This window comes from Anolis sagrei, chromosome 4 (genome assembly GCF_037176765.1).
Source record: "Anolis sagrei isolate rAnoSag1 chromosome 4, rAnoSag1.mat, whole genome shotgun sequence".
Lineage (NCBI taxonomy): Eukaryota > Metazoa > Chordata > Lepidosauria > Squamata > Dactyloidae > Anolis > Anolis sagrei.
The window spans coordinates 64,027,439-64,044,125 of record NC_090024.1 but is presented as its reverse complement, the minus strand read 5'-3'; the positions used below and the strand labels follow the sequence as shown (position 1 = coordinate 64,044,125).

Below are 16,687 nucleotides of genomic sequence, written 5' to 3'. Positions count from 1 at the left end.
TGGCATAACAGGGGGGTGGTATGCTCCCTGTATGCCGCTCCGGTGAGCAATCTGGCTGCCTCCCGTTGGACTAGTTGAAGTTTCCGAGCAGTCTTCAAGGGCAACCCCACGTAGAGTGCGTTGCAGTAATCCAGCCGGGATGTGACAAGAGCGTGGACCACCGTGGCCAAATCCGACTTCCCAAGGTACGGGCGCAGCTGGCGCACAAGTTTTAATTGTGCGAAAGCTCTCCCGGCCACCGCTGAGACCTGGGGTTCCAGGCTCAGCGATGAGTCCAGGATCACTCCCAAGCTGCGAACCTGCGTCTTCAGGGGGAGTGTAACCCCGTCTAACACAGGCTGTAACCCTATACCCTGTTCGGCCTTACGATTGACCAGTAGGACCTCTGTCTTGTCTGGATTCAACTTCAATTTGTTAGCTCTCATCCAGTCCGACACAGCAGCTAGACACCGGTTCAAGGTATGGTAAATTATATGTCACAGAAGCAAAATATATTTTGTAACCAATGAACTTTGTTGAACTGGGATGGACTGTCTGATAGTTTTTAATGTTGCCAAACACAGCCCCCCCCCCCCACCAATAACTAAGTATTCGGCACACAACTATAGCTCATTTAGAAGTCAAATTTCTGTTGATGTCTAAAAAATGTGTTAAATTCCTATACAGAACTAAATATTCTTATTCAATGTTGAATATTTAGTTCTGTATAGGAATTTAACACATTTTTTAGACATCAACAGAAATTTGACTTCTAAATGAGCTATAGTTGTGTGCCGAATACTTAGTTATTGGTGGGGGGGGGGGGCTGTGTTTGGTTCAAGATTATGAAAATGTAATTGCGAATGTGGTGCCTTTTTGCATGCAGATGGGGATGCATATAAACATTTGCTGTGCATTTGCTTGTGTATTTGGGTGTGCATTCAGTTGCATCACTTCATTCTTCAGTGTAAGAACTGCACAGAAATTTTAATGCATAATTCCACATGTAAAGCTTTATGCCAGCCAACCTAAAAGTAGGATATTGGTCAGTATCAAAGCTCTCCTTTTATTCTGTAATTCTCTTTCCCTTGGCAAAATACTGATTATATTATTATTTATCCAAAGAATAAAGAAGCAACTGAGTTCCTAGTTTTTGAGGGATCTACTATTTCCTCCAAATGATTAACTCCTTAAATACATGTGTAAGATTCAAGTTCAGAGGTTTCACTGTATGCCTGTACAAAGAGGCAAATACAATGCGGAGAAGGGGAAAGAACATGGGTAAAACAGAAGTGATGGACATCATCATCCCACTGTTTTGTATTACGGGAAGTAATTAGCATGTGGATTTTGAAATAGCAGCTTCCCACCCCCCCAACTCATTTTAAGTCCCTAGCATTCTTCAGAGCTATTGTCTAGGAATAAAAGGAAAATCCCTAGAATACAGTAGAGTGGCACTAAGCATTTCCTTCCAGCTTCCAGTAATCGTTGAGCAATGATCTGAGATTAGTGGCACAAATGCATAAACAGCAGCCAGCATAGAATGACTAGAATACAATGATGTCAAATGGTTAAGCTTCCAGTAGCCTTTACGTAAATATAGAAGGTATTTTATAGCTTGCTTTAAAAGGGGTGGGTGTGGGGAATCACTATGTTAAGTTTAGTACCACAACCCAATGGGGTTTTAGTATAAAAGGGTTCAGATCTGTTACTCAGCCTTCTATTCATATGTCCAGTATTATTTCTTGGGGCACAGGTTTGATCAAAATAGAATGTTTGCCTTTCTTGGCATTGAATATTTGCCTTTCTATGTTTGCTAGCCACCCTTAGTCCCCAGTCCCCATGGGGAAATGGGGCAGGATATAAATTAAGTATTATTATTATTATTATTATTATTATTATTATTATTATTATCAGAAGGTCCCTTTTTGTTTCTTTTTAAATCAGGAAAAATCCTACTTATTTGATCCTGCTACCACCCTGTCACTCACAGACTGTGGAAAGGGGAATAACTCTTTTTTTACCCTCTTTTAGAGATTGACCTCTAGCAAAGGATCACCGCCTTGTCGTGGCGCTGGAGCTTGAGCACCTCAATGATGTCATGAGCGAAACCGTGAAGGGCCACCCAAGACAGGACGGTCGTGGCAGAGAGGTCAGACCAAGCATGATCCCTGGGAAGGATACTAGAGACAAAGTTGAAGTACTTTGGCCACATCATGAGGAGACAGCAAAGCCTAGAGAAGACAATTATGCTGGGGAAAGTGGAAGGTAAAAGGAAGACAGGCCGACCAAGGGCAAGATGGATGGATGGCATCCTTGAAGTGACTGGACTGACCTTGGAGGAGCTGGGGGTGGTGACAGCCGACAGGGAGCTCTGGCATGGGCTGGTCCATGAGGTCACGAAGAGTCGGAGACGACTGAACGAAAGAACAACAAAGAGATTGACATCTTTCTTGAGACTCCTGGCTAACACTGGACCAAAATGCATCTAGATGAAAGCCCTTTCCACCTCAGCTGAAGCCAGCTGCAAAAACCCTGCCCAAAATGAAAAGCATTTGTCTCCTGATGGAAAAATAATGAAAAGCCCTCATTTTTCTTCCCAAAAATCCTTGTAAATGAGGCAGAAGGTTATTTGTGAAGATTCCTGTGTCTGGGCAGATTTATATCGGAGAATCCTCAAAGAGTTTGCACCCCCAGTTTAATTGCTGTAAAAATTGCATATGAAGTTGCCTATGTTAATTGTCTAGAAGTCCCAGAAAGTGAATTCAATAATATCACAATAGTCATTTGTGATTTGTGCTGGCCTTTGGGCATTTCCAAGACTACTGTAAGTACTGGTATCAGTCTTTAAATTTCTATTTGACTTAGGACATAAACCAAAGTAAACTGGAGTTGTCTGACTCCAGACACTCTACTTTAAGACTGATGAGTACTATTGTTGGGCAGAAAAGATACAAGGACTACTCTTCCTCTAGCAGCCACAAGGGCTATACATAATCCTGCCATTAGCCTAAAAAAAAACCTGCCCAACCAATTCACTTATTACAGAAAGGCCACTGTTCAGAAGGTCTACTAGCAAAAATATGCTAAACTGTGATAGAAAGGTAATAGAAACTTGGAAAGTAGACTAACACAAGCCCAATTACTTGTCATGAGCAGGTGCTTCGAACAGTCACCATTTCTCTCTATCTATCTATCTATCTATCTATCTATCTATCTATCTATCTTATTTGCACCCTGCCTTTCTCCTCCTCAGGGGACTCAAGGTGGCTTACAACTCTGGTACAATTTAATACCAGTAAAAACAACAGTAAAAACACTAACATACGCCCTCCATTAAAACAATTAGTAATTAGTCAATAAACACATTAAACAGTAAACAGATTAAAACATAGAAAGTGCATAATTCCACTCATCCAAGATCCGTGTTCATAATCTATATTCATTGCTTTTTTTGTTGTGCTTCAAAAACATATCAAATCTATTTGAATGGGGTGACAGTGAGCCAAAGGAAATTGATATGTACACCAGAATGCTTCTATCACATTTTTCAACTCTGAAAAATAAGAATCTGTCTTCAGTCTCTGTGAGTTGGGACAGGAATCTTTGACCAAGGCAAAGTTCAAGATGTTATGCTCCATCAGCACAGACTAGGCTACAGATATATTTTCTGGCTGGCTGAGTTTAAAACTTTTCTAAAGCAGCAGCACTAAAATCAGTTCTCTGTGCATTATTATGTTTACTAGAAAGTATGTTTCTACATATGAGTGAATATCAGTATTATGTAAGATAATAAAAAGGAAAGAAATCCTATAATGTTACGTGGCTTGTGCAAAAATAGTGTCCACCTTTTCCTTCATTTTCCACAGGATTAGTTCCCAGCTTTTAAAAATGTTAAAACATTCACTCTAAGCTGTCAACTTTACATTTCATCACAGCTGGCACAACATCTTGAATGCAACACATGAAGCACATTAGTCAAAATAACATTCTTGCACAGCAAGCTGTACCGAATACGATAGTCCTTTGATTCCTTAGACTTTATTTTGCTGCCTTATCAGTCTGGAACCAACTGGTTAAAAACACAGATTTCATTTGTTCATGAAAAGCCATGCTGGATGTCTGCCTGAGAGATGTTTTACATCAGACTATCCCTCAATGCCTGCCAAACAGGAAACAGGGAAGCGGTTTAACATTGCACTGTCCCTGATCCTCCCTGCTTCAGTGAAGAGCAAAATTAGCTTTTCATTCTTACCACTTCCCCCTTCTCTATGAGAACAAAGAGTGGGGGGGGGGGGTTGCTTGCCACCCTAAATGCTTACTGCTGAAAATGTGCTGGCAGAGATAACTTGTCAGCTCCATAGAACAAAGGGAATAAATAGATTTGCTTTCAATACATGACCTCACTTAGTAAATTCCAGCCTTTGTTTTGACTAAGCAATTACAATTCCTGTTGTCCAAAGGTGAATTGTACCTAATCACACACTTTAATTCATAAAATATACTTGAAACACAGAATGAATTTACCAATATCGATATGGTGAGTTAATACAATTATGTGAATCAAGCATGAAAGTAATCCCATTTAAAAATCCCCAAACAAGCCACAATTCTTTGTCATCCTATGTGCATCCTCTTGAATCTCTTCTCTGCCCAGCAGCTCTGCATGGTTACATTTCTGCATATATCCCACATTCAGATTTTCGCTAAAGTTCCTAAAGAAGAATTTAGGAGGTTAATATGTTAACTAGCTCACCTACGTGAAAATGATTTAAGATCAACAAAACTGAAAACTGGAATCACGTAATAATGAACGTGTTTGTAGCGGGTTATAACTGGATTATTTTTCAAGGCAAAGGATCCGGAAACTGTTCATTTGACAAGGGCATGTGTTGCTCCACAGTAAATCTCTCACCAGTTGGAGTCAATATTCTGCTCTATTTTTATTCATGGAATCTCAGTCACTATTTTCATAGTGGTGACTGCATCTAATTGATATGACGACTCGAGCTTCTGTTTATGTCTGTTGGCAATATACCTCTTCCTAAGGCACTATTTTAGAACATGAACCTGCTATACGTGTCTCTTAGCTGACTTCATTACAGCAGTATGACCAGAGACCCTCCAAAGCAGTAGTAAGTGACTGCTTGGAGAAAGAGAGGATGACAATTTTCCACCGCTCCCATTCATAGGCTGCATTCCCACCTAAGAGAACCCACATACCTTGTTTTCCTTCAATTTCTTCTTCAAAAATGGCAATTGGAAGTGATACCGTGCCACTGCTTGTCACTATTTTGAAGGGGAATTAGAGGGCAATCCAAGTATTTCAGTGGGGTATGGACCTTTTGAGGGGGGGGGGGGGTTAGATAATTTTATTCTGTATTTGCACAAATTGGAGGGTTTGGCTGAGATTTCTGGTTGATTTTAGCTATTCAGTTGTGGCATTAAAAAAAACAACCTTGGGAGACTTAGCTGGATTTGACAATACGATTTACATTGTATTGTACTGTTTTAATCTGTAACGACGTTGCACTTTGTTGTACTTATATATTATTGTATTTGCATATATGTTGTAAACCGACCTGAGTCCCTTGTTGAGGTGAGAAGGCCGCTGTAGAAAACTTCCAAATAAATAAATAAATAAATAATACATTCTTGATGCACCTATAGTGATTTGGATCAAAGACTGTATACTTCCTTGTGCAATGAAATACACAGCATAGGCCTCGCTTGCCTGCACATAATAGTTGTGCCCCCTTCCACCCCCAAAATGGGGGGAATGTGCGACTATTATGCAATAAAATATGGTAGATAATATATTTTATTTTTTTCCTGAAAATGCATCTCACAACTCTCTATCAACTTTCAATTTGCTTTCAAGTTTCTCCTGGGATTAAAACTGTCCATAATTTTTAAAAATAGAGGAGAAAGCTAATAATTTAAGAACATTTAGGATTAGGGGATACAATGGAAAATGATGGGAAAGCACAGTTCCCCAAGGTTTTGCAGAGGCCCAGTGTGGTCCCTCAACCTCTGACATTTGCCAATTAAAGTAGACAGGCAAAACTATGTGCAAGAAGTCCCAAAACTACCTAAAAGATTAGTCTATACTGTACATTTGTTCTTAAGTTGATTTTGTATCTAAGTCAGAACAGGCACATTTTAAAGTGTAATTCCAAACAAAAAAAATAGTTTTAGATCGAACAGGGAAGGGTTAACACCTCTGTCACGTTTGTTTTGCTATCTGTGCCCCTATACAGAAAATATCACCTCACTTTCTGTCCCTTAACAATTGGTTTTAGAAAATTTGGGGTTTTCGTGGAAATGAGTATTGGGGATAAACCTTCAATAGAGACACCCTTCGCCACAATAACTCTGACAGGAGTGAATTTCCCTTCCTGGGGTAGATTTTCTCTCACTGTTGTTGTTTCATCGCTGTTCATAATTTCAGATGTTTGAAATTCGAGAACTGCCTGCACAATATCTCTTTAATTTGGTTTCGGTCTTACTTTTCAGATTACAAAGCAGAAGCGTTATTTATCTGGCTACTTTTCTGAAGCCTGCTTTCCTCCATGTAAACTAAAACATAATGGTTTTGGAAGTGAGAGTATGTTGTTTATTTCAAAATAATACAAACTTGCTAGTGTGGGGTATATGGAGCTAAGAATACAAGACGTTGAGCAGACTGAACTCAGTGGGGTACCAAGCAACCCGTGGAGCTGTCTAACTGATTCTTTTGCAGAAATAGAATTTTATTTTAAAGACTTTTTGGACTCATTTCACACTATAAAATAATCTGAAATAAGAATGATGACTATGGCCTGACAGTGGTAGGAAAGGAAAGGAGTCCTACTATCTGAAAGACAATCCTCTATTTCAAAGTATCACCTCTTTGAGATTTATCCAGTACAAACCTTTATTTAAAGATAAACAATTCTGAAAACAGAAAACAGAGGACCCTTCAAATTGTTCTTCAACACCAAGAAATGTCAGAGCAAACTGAGCAACCTACTGGTTTCTCTTTCTTCTTAGGGTGAAATGTATAGCATTTCTATTTAAATTACAATACTTATTTTTAATTTGAATATATGAATTAGTACATGAAACTGTTATGCAATTCTCCACCCTCTTTTGTAATGATGCATTCTGGTTGGACAGTCTAGAACAGGGGTCCTCAAACTTTTTTAACAGGGGGCCAGTTCACTATCCCTCAGACCGCTGGAGGGCCGGACTATAGGGTTTTTTTTTAAAAAAAAAACTATGATTAAATTCCTATGCACACTGTACATACCTTATTTTGCTACTGTTATGAATCATAATGTAAATATCTGATATGCAGGATATATTTTCATTGTTACAAACTGAACATAAAGCATTGTGATTAATCACAAAAAGAATATGTAATTATATATTGTGAAATATTTATTTCTAATTACAAATAAATGACATTTTGACTTCAAGCATGTCGTAGCAAGAGTAACAGTCTTAATATAACAACAGGGGACCCATTAACATGTTTACTGATCAGCCTATAAGCCAAACTCCCATGACCAACAGAAAATACTGGAAAGGTTTGGTTAAAATATACTCAAACATGTGGACGTTGCAGTCGCTCCTGCAATCAAAGAGCATTTTGAATTCCCCAACAATGGGATTCAACCAAACTTGGCATACAGAACACCCATGACAATTAGATTCATCATCATTATTAAAAATAATGCCACAGTCATCATGCATACGGAGCAATACAAGGAGAAGATCAGAAAACTCCTGGACCCTACTATATACAAAAAACTCAAGCAAGACCCAACTGCCAAAATAACCAGGAAAACCAACACCCTGATTAAGAACTCCTCAATAAACTTTGACATACGACAGCAGCTATGTAAATCGGAAGCCCATCCACCCAGGCTTTATGGACTCCCAAAAATCCATAAGGACTCCACCCCACTCAGACCCATCGTGAGTGCCATTGGATCCCCCACATACGACCTAGCAAAATTTCTTGCTGCACAGTTACAAAGCCATATTGGGCTCACTACACACTACATCAAGGACTCAGCCCACTTCATAGAAAAAATCAGCAATCTCAAGCTAAATACAAACGACAAACTGATCAGCTTCGATGTGGTATCTCTATTTACCATGGTCCCGGTAGCAGACACCATGGCACTCATCAACCAGAGGTTCCCAGAAGACATCACGGCTCTGTTTCACCATTGCCTCACCACCAGTTACTTTCAGTGGGACAATGAATTCTACGAACAGAAAGATGGAGTAGCTATGGGGAGCCCTCTCAGCCCAGTCATAGCTAACTTCTACATGGAACACTTTGAAGAACAAGCCCTGGAGACAGCAACCAAAAAGCCCACGATATGGTTCAGATATGTGGATGACACCTTCACCATTTGGAGCCATGGAGATGAAGAACTCAACAGGTTCCTGGACCATCTTAACAGCATCCACCCAAACATCCAGTTCACCATGGAAAAAGAAAATGAAGGAAGACTGCCTTTTCTAGATGTCCTAGTCATCCGCAAACCAGATCAACAATTGGGTCACACCGTCTACAGAAAACCCACACACACAGATAGATATCTACATAAAAACTCCAACCATCACCCAAGTCAAAAAAGAAGCACCATCAAAGCCTTGGCAGACCGTGCAAAAAGAATCTGCGAACCCCACCTCCTCCAAGATGAACTGAACCACCTCAACTGGGCTCTCCAGGCCAATGGATATTCCATCTCAGACATCAGAAGAGCTGCAAGACCAAGAACAAACCACGAGAGTAAAGATGATGATCCACCCAGAGGAAAAGTGTTCCTGCCATACATCAAGGGAACCACTGACCGCATAGGGAAGCTGATGAGGAAACACAACATACAAACTATCTACAAACCCACCAAGAAAATCCAACAAATGCTACGTTCAGCAAAGGACAAGAGGGATCCTCTCACCTCTGCAGGAGTCTACCGTATACCATGCAGCTGTGGACAAGTCTACATAGGGACCACCAAACGCAGCGCCCAGACACGCATCAAGGAACATGAAAGGCACTGCAGACTACTTCAACCAGAGAAGTCAGCCATAGCAGAGCACCTGATGAACCAGCCTGGACACAGCATATTATTTGAAAACACAGAAATGCTGGACCACACCAACAACCACCATGTCAGACCACACAGAGAAGCCATTGAAATCCACAAGCATGTGGACAATTTCAACAGAAAGGAAGAGACCATGAAAATGAACAAAATCTGGCTCCCAGTATTAAAAAACTCTAAAATTATAACAGCTAAACAACAGAGAGGAAGAAACCAGGCACAGATTAACACCTCCCAGCAACAGGCTTTCCCAGGTTCCAGCAGGCCTTCAAATGCTAATGAAGGTGATTAGCCAAACACTCACACCTAATTGCAGCAGGGAAGAGCTCCTTGCCCCACCCCAGTCATTCCACAGATATATATAACCCATTTGTCCTAATTCCAACAGACCTCTGATGATGCTTGCCATAGATGCAGGCGAAACGTCAGGAGAAATGCCTCTAGAACATGGCCATATAGCCCGAAAAAACCCACAAGAACTGAGATTCATCATAGTTTGTGGCAGCCACACATACAAAGTATCTGGAGGAGAACAACTACATTCAAAGTAAGGGCCACACAATTAAACAGGAAATAACACTTTCAATCCAGGAACAGATTTTTGTTCTTCAATTTGGTTTCAGAGTGTGATTCCAGGTGAGAAGCTCTGACCAAAGCAGGAGATCAGAAGAGGAGGACTTTATTATTATTATTATTATTATTATTATTATTATTATTATTATTATTATGTTTATTATGTTTATTTATACATCACTTTTTGTCTCCACAAGGAGACTGTGGGCCTTTCCAGACAGGCCCTATATCCCAGGATCTGATCCCAGGTTTTCTTCTTTAAACTGGATTATATAAGTCTGCACTGCCAGATAACCTGGGATAAAGAGAAAACCTAGGATCAGATCCTGGGATATAGGACCTGTCTTGAAGGACCCTCAAAGGGCTCTTCCAAACAGCCATATAACCCAGAATATCAAGGCAGATAATCCACAGTATCTGCTTTGAACTGCATTACCAGAGTCCACACTGCCATATAAACCAGTTCAGTGTGGATTTTATACAGCTGTGTGGAAGGGGCAAAGCAGTTTACATTTCGATACTATTTCAAATCTACAAATATATGAAACATTACAACAGAATTAAATATCATTGGTGTTTTTTAAAGCAGGCAACTTGGGCCCTCCTTGTGTTTTGGAATTCAATTTCCACAATTCCTAACAGCCTACCTACAGGCTGTTTTCACAGCAGGAGCCTGGATTTGCCAAAGAGAAGCAGAGGACAAAGAAGGGAAGAAAAGTTACCCAAGGTTTTGAGGAGACGTCTTTCCTCCAGGAGCCTGGCATTTCTGCCGCCCCCACTCTCCCCACTTCCTGTTTAACTGGGGGGGAGGGGCTTTGCAGGGGCTCCTTGAGCCCAGCGTTCAGGTAGAGTTGGAAGGAAGAAGGGAGGGCTGGATGGTAAGGGGAGGTTTCGGGGCTGCCTATTGGCAGCTCTGAGTCTTTTCTGGAAGAGTGGAGGCAAGGGATTCTCTTGCCTCCGCTCTTCCAGGCAGCCGCCGCAGTGCTCCACACCGAGCACCGCCTTCACCTCCTCTGAGAAAGAAGAAGGGAAGAAGAGGAGAAAGGGAGAGGAAAAAAAGAGGGAGAAAGAGAAAAGAGAGAAAGGAGGAGGGATAAAGAGAAAGATAAAGAGAGGGGAAAGGGGGAGAGACTGAAACAGGGAGAAAGAGAGAGAGCTTGAGGGGGAGACAGAAAGAACGAAAGGAGCTCTGCGTTAGCAGAGCCAGGACTGATTTCACTAAGACAGAGGCCCCCTCCTCGGCGGGCCGGATAAATGCCCTTGGGGGGCCGCATCCGGCCCCTGGGCTGCACTTTGGGGACCCCTGGTCTAGAACATGACCCTTCATACAAACTTACTTGTGCACAACTAAATTCTTGTTTAATAAATAATTCTAGCTGGTAAGGAGCATCTTCAGTTGAGAATAATTAGAAATACTATTAGCTATAAAATTAATAAATAGAGAAAGTATTACCGTAGTTAAGGGATTAACTATCTAAATGGCTAGATAACTTATATTTAAATGAACAATAATTAAACTACAAATAGCTTTTTTTAAACATGCAGGCTACTCTTATGTTTTACATGGCTTAGCAAAATAATTATTAGCTACAACAAATATTCTGAAAGCAAACAATAAGTATGATCAAAAGGTAATAAATTGTGAGGAGCACTTCAGCAGAAATTGTTTATATAGAAGTGAAATATAGAATGTTATCTATAGAAATGTGGCAGATTCTGCACTCAGTAATGTCACTTCTATTTAACACTGGGAGTTCCACATAGGTTTTTGGAAATCATGATTGAGCCTTATCTGGAAGTCCAAACTCCTCCAAATTCCCTAATTTTTACCGCTAGCTTCTTCCATCTGTTGTTGAGGGGGCTGATGTGGCACTCCTGCTCATTCACAAGGAAGAAGCTGGAAGCCTGAGGATACCCTGGAGATTTCATATGCAGTACAAGTATTGTAATTTTTTTTCGGTCCCTCAGATCCTCAGCCTCCTTTCTTAAAACTCTGAAGACACCACTGAAATGCTGAATGGGTACTTGGGATGAATTGGATGGGGGGGGGGGGGGGAGAGAGAGAAACTGAAGTCTTATCTAGAAGTGTTGACCTCAAATATGAATTCAGTGTATTTTAGATAGGAGAGAATGTATGTTGGAATTACTTTTGGACATCCAGGTATTAGGTGCATCTTTGACTCAAACTAGGTTGGCATGCCTAATGATCTGCCATTATAGTTTGCCATTCCAGTTAAATAAATATGACATATGCTTTTCTCATATCCCTTCTGAATAACTGCATTTGTTATATCCCTATTGAATAATTGCAATGTACTACGAATAGTGCCATGTAGTATATTCAATCTGTCTCATTCCATCATAATCATTTAGGCACAAAGAACATATCAGGGCAGAATATTGGAGATTCCAAGGTTTAAAACTTCACATTAACTCTTCCTCTTCATCTCCCTCAATGGACTCAACTATTAAAGACAGGAACTGCAGGAAGTCACCTGGTCCAAGTCTTTTAGGGATACTGAATTAATTTGAATTCTCACCCTATGTCCAATCCCCATACATTAAAAAACTTTGGTTCTCTACCATTCTTCTTTGTGTCTGGTTGGCTGATGTAACTCCTGCAGTTTATCTCCCTGATAATGGAATTTCCTGAATTTGATTTCTGATACAGATTTTCAAGATATAGTCTTTTTTCAATGGTAGATTTCCACCAAGCCAATTCTACCTTGCTTTTTTTGACCTAACTATTGACTGTTGCTTTCAACAAGATCTTCATAAAATTTGCGTTTATCTTGGTTGGCACTTGCAGACACTTACATTCATGAGGATATGTTATGCTAAAGGGATGCTTAACTTTTGCTGTTGTTTTATTTTGACATGTTTTTATTCTCTTCAAAATGAAGCTTTAGGTCTGCACATTACTGTCAAAAATACAGAAAGAAATAAACACTGCTCAATTTAACAACTGAACTAAGTAGATAATTGTTATTAATAGAAAGAACTAAGAAAATTACTTCATTCAAAGAAGATAATGATAAAGACCAAATGTTTCTTTTAACCTGCTCCATACAAATAAACAAAGAACAGAACAAAACAAAAATACCTGATAGAAGTTTGGCCAAAAGGTGCTGATTGCCAATTCAATTTTGTTCCAAGTTCCTATTGGAGCTCCAGACATATTCCACACTGGGCTACCAAGTGGACCATTGTTGACTTTCACGTAAACATTTAATACACCAGGACTGGACCCACTCTTGCTAGAAACATAAAAGTTGAAATCGATACAATGGGTATCATTTTCTTTAAGGTGTGGTAGCAAAAGATGGGCTCTTTGTCCAATCCTTCCAGAGGTATTCACCAACATGAAAGAGCCTGCAGAAAAGAAAACAAAATAGAAGAGTACAAGTTCAGTCAGTGGATTTAGAAGAGAAGATTTTGAACAACAACTGCTATAATTATTCACTACTAGTAACAGGCAATGTAAGTTCCACACTTGCACAGCTCACCTGCAAATCTATTTTGTTGCCATCTACCAAGTTATTATAGTGCTGTATAAAGTTTTACAAAGTTTCTGTTCTGCAACTGTAGAAGATTAATCAAATTGTGTTATATAATATGTAGTGATCTCAGAATCTAAAGCTGAGCAAATTCTAGAATGGCAGGGCTCATTCGAAATGATCATGGCAATAAGTTTAAGGAGCTCCATTGGCTGCCGTTCATTTTCCGGTCCCAATTTAAGGTGCAGGTGCATACCTACAAAGCCCTAAACCGTTTGGGACCCGCCTACCTGCGTGACCGCATCTCTGTATACGAAACCACACGATCTCTTCGATCATCTGGAGAGGCCCTGCTCACGATCCCACCTGCGTTGCAAGCGAGATTGGTGGGGACGAGGGACAGGGCCTTCTCTGTGGTGGCCCCCTGACTCTGGAACTCTCTCCCCAAGGACATCAGACAAGCCCCAACGTTGGCAGTCTTTAGGAAGAGCTTGAAGACGTGGTTGTTCCAGTGTGCCTTCCCAGAATAGGAAACTCCAAGCATCATGTCCCAAATGCACTTTACTAGAGATTTAAGATTGTCTGCATAGCGCACCTATCTCCAAAAACCAATCCATTTCACCTGGTCACGTCCAGCATTTTAAAAATTTTTAATCATTACATTTGGCCCTGCCTTAGTTTTTAAATGCATAGTGGTGTTATTGTCTAATGTCTATTGCTATTGTTTTAATGTTTATTGCTTTGTTTTATGAGTTTATGTATTGTTGTATTTGTTATGCTGTTGTTTTACTGATGTATTGGGCCTTGGCCTCTTGTAAGCCACACCGAGTCCTTCGGGAGATGTTAGCAGGGTATAAATAAAAGATTATTATTATTATTATTATTATTATTATTATTATTCATCCCACCCCTAGTCATCTACTTAAGCTCAGGCTTAAAAACAATAAAATTGGCATTTTGGTTGTACATGGAGCAAAAAATAACAACAAGGAAATGATGGGGTCATTGTATGGAGAAGGACAGAAAAAAGGCAGGACTACTCAACTCTTTTTAGATTTGACTTTCACCCAAAAGGAACACAAAGCTCATCCTGATGAAAATGGTGGAGGTAATGCAGTAGGGAAAATGCAGCACAGAATAAGTAAAGAGGTAGAAATAGAAAATACCAAAACTTATTCCCATGCCATTATATAGTAAGCATAGTTCTCTCTCTTGGCCATGGAACTCCACTGACAGTCATTAAAAGGGGAGATTTGAAAGTCTCTGTGCTCTCTGGCTAGAAACAACTTAGTGTTATCCTCAAAAAACCACTGTTAGAGGCAATTATGCAGCCTGTTTTGGCATGAACAGTGTGATGAAAACTATATCAGATCCCATCCACCACAGGAGACTCTCAGGACCAGAAATTCTCTGCAGTACATAAGTTCGTTTCCTCTTCACAGTGTTTACTATTACAGCCACTTTGAATCTCCTGCTATGATACCTAATGAATGTATCTGCTTCATTAGATTTTGAATAGGGACATCACACCAAACTTTGGGCCTTAGAGGCATTTTACATCTTAATATTGTTCCATTAGATTTATAACAAGCTGCAGGGGTGATAATCAGGGCAAAAGTCTATCCATCATGGAAGACTCATGGAACCACAGCATCTTTTGCAGTTGGCAGGCTTTTCCCTGCTTCATCTTCTATAGGCATCCCAGTCAAAGAAAGAGTAGTATCATAGAAAGCTTGCAAAGTACGTATATACACATATGTATAATTTTATTTTAACATTTCCCAGATATATAAAATGCCACAATACATACAGTGGAAAGGAAGAACAGAGAAAGAGAGAGAATAAAAATGGGGAAAAGAGAGAAAGAAATATACTAGTAGAAAAAGAACAAGTAAGAAAACAGATACGAGTGACTTCAAATCTTCACTTCAGGGATTATGGTATTATGTTTAAGTAAACCCCGGTGATGCAGTGGGTTAAAGCACTGAGCTGCAGAGCTTGTTGATCGAAAGGTCGCAGGTTCGATTCCGCTGTCAGCCCTAGCTTCTGCTAACCTAGCAGTTCGAAAACATGCAAATATGAGTAGATCAATAGGTACCGCTCCGGCGGGAAGGTAACGGCGCTCCATGCAGTCATGCCGGCCACGTGACATTGGAGGTGTCTACGGACAACACTGGCTCTTCGGCTTAGAAATGGAGATGAGCACCACACCACACAGTCAGACATGACTGGACTCAGTGTCAGGGGACTACCTTTACCTAAACCAGGAGTCCTCAAACTTTTAAAACAGAGGGCCAGGTCACAGTCCCTCAAACTGTTGGACGGCCGGATTATAATTTGGAAAAAAAAGAAAGAATTCCTATGCACACTGCACATATCTTATTTGTAGTGCAAAACAAACCCACTTAAAAACAATACAATAATTAACATGAAGAACAATTTTAACAAATATAAACTTAATAGTATTTCAATGGAAAGTGTGGGCCTACTTTTGGCTGATTAGATAGGATTCTTGTTGTTGTGTGCTTTCAAGTCGTTTCAGACTTAGATTGACCCTGAACGAGGGCCGGGTAAATTACCTTGGAGGGCCGTATTCGGCCCCCGGGCCTTAGGTTGAGGACCCCTGACCTAAACTATAAGATCCATAAGTACCTCATTAATTCAAGAAATCCTCACCTCCTAAATATAGAGTATAGTTATTAATAATTGCAATCAAGTCTTCTACCTTTGTAATTATATTCCCTACAAAACACCCATAAATAGTTAATGTGTATATGTAGATATCAGCAATTATTATCAACTATTTCTGTTTCTAATCTCTCCCCCCCGTTTACATTAAACAAACTATAACTCCTCATATCCAAAGATGCTTCTATTAAAATAATCACACTACCTATTTAACATCCATCTGTTATAACATCAATTGTATCTCTCAATCATCCATATAGAAAAGTTAATATTTTCCCCTTAATGCTTGGAAACACTTCCCTGTCCAACCAATCTGATAAATCCTCCTAAATTATTTTTCTATATAATGAAAGCACTATCATTCATATGTTTTGCTTTATTTTAATGTAAACATTTTTGCGATATTTGAATAAACTCTAACACTTTAAGCTAATCAAGTGATAAGACCCATATTAATATCTTAAATCCAGAAAAGCCAGGTAGTTTTTCTTTGCAGAAGTTATCATGGTGTAACAGTTTGAGAACTGGACTAGACTTTGGAGACCAGGATTTGAATCCCTGCTTGGACATGAAACCCACTGAGTATACTTAGGGAAGTCATATTCTCTTAGTCAGAGAAGAACAAATATTCCCAAGAAATCCTTATGCATGTTTGTCTTGGGATCTCCATAGATCTGAAATGACCTGAAGGCACAAAATGACAAAAACCTTTGCTTTACACTTTGTACTTACATTTAACCATGATGTTTTTTTAAATATACATTTGCAGATGCACAAATTTAGCATCAATCTTCCTCCCCATTGCATACAAATAGGTGGAGGGGGCATACGGTATTTAATGAC

General features: G+C 39.8%; 1 protein-coding gene across 14 annotated transcripts in view; it reads right to left on the bottom strand.

Annotated features, from left to right (window-relative positions):
* Positions 1–16,687, bottom strand: part of PTPRM (protein tyrosine phosphatase receptor type M) — a 529,398-nt gene that overhangs the window by 342,728 nt on the left and 169,983 nt on the right. For all 14 annotated transcript variants that reach the window (XM_060775055.2, XM_060775057.2, XM_060775056.2 and 11 more), the window contains exon 3: positions 12,763–13,031. In XM_060775055.2, the coding sequence (XP_060631038.2) occupies positions 12,763–13,031 (269 nt within the window). The remainder of the gene's footprint in view (positions 1–12,762; positions 13,032–16,687) is intronic.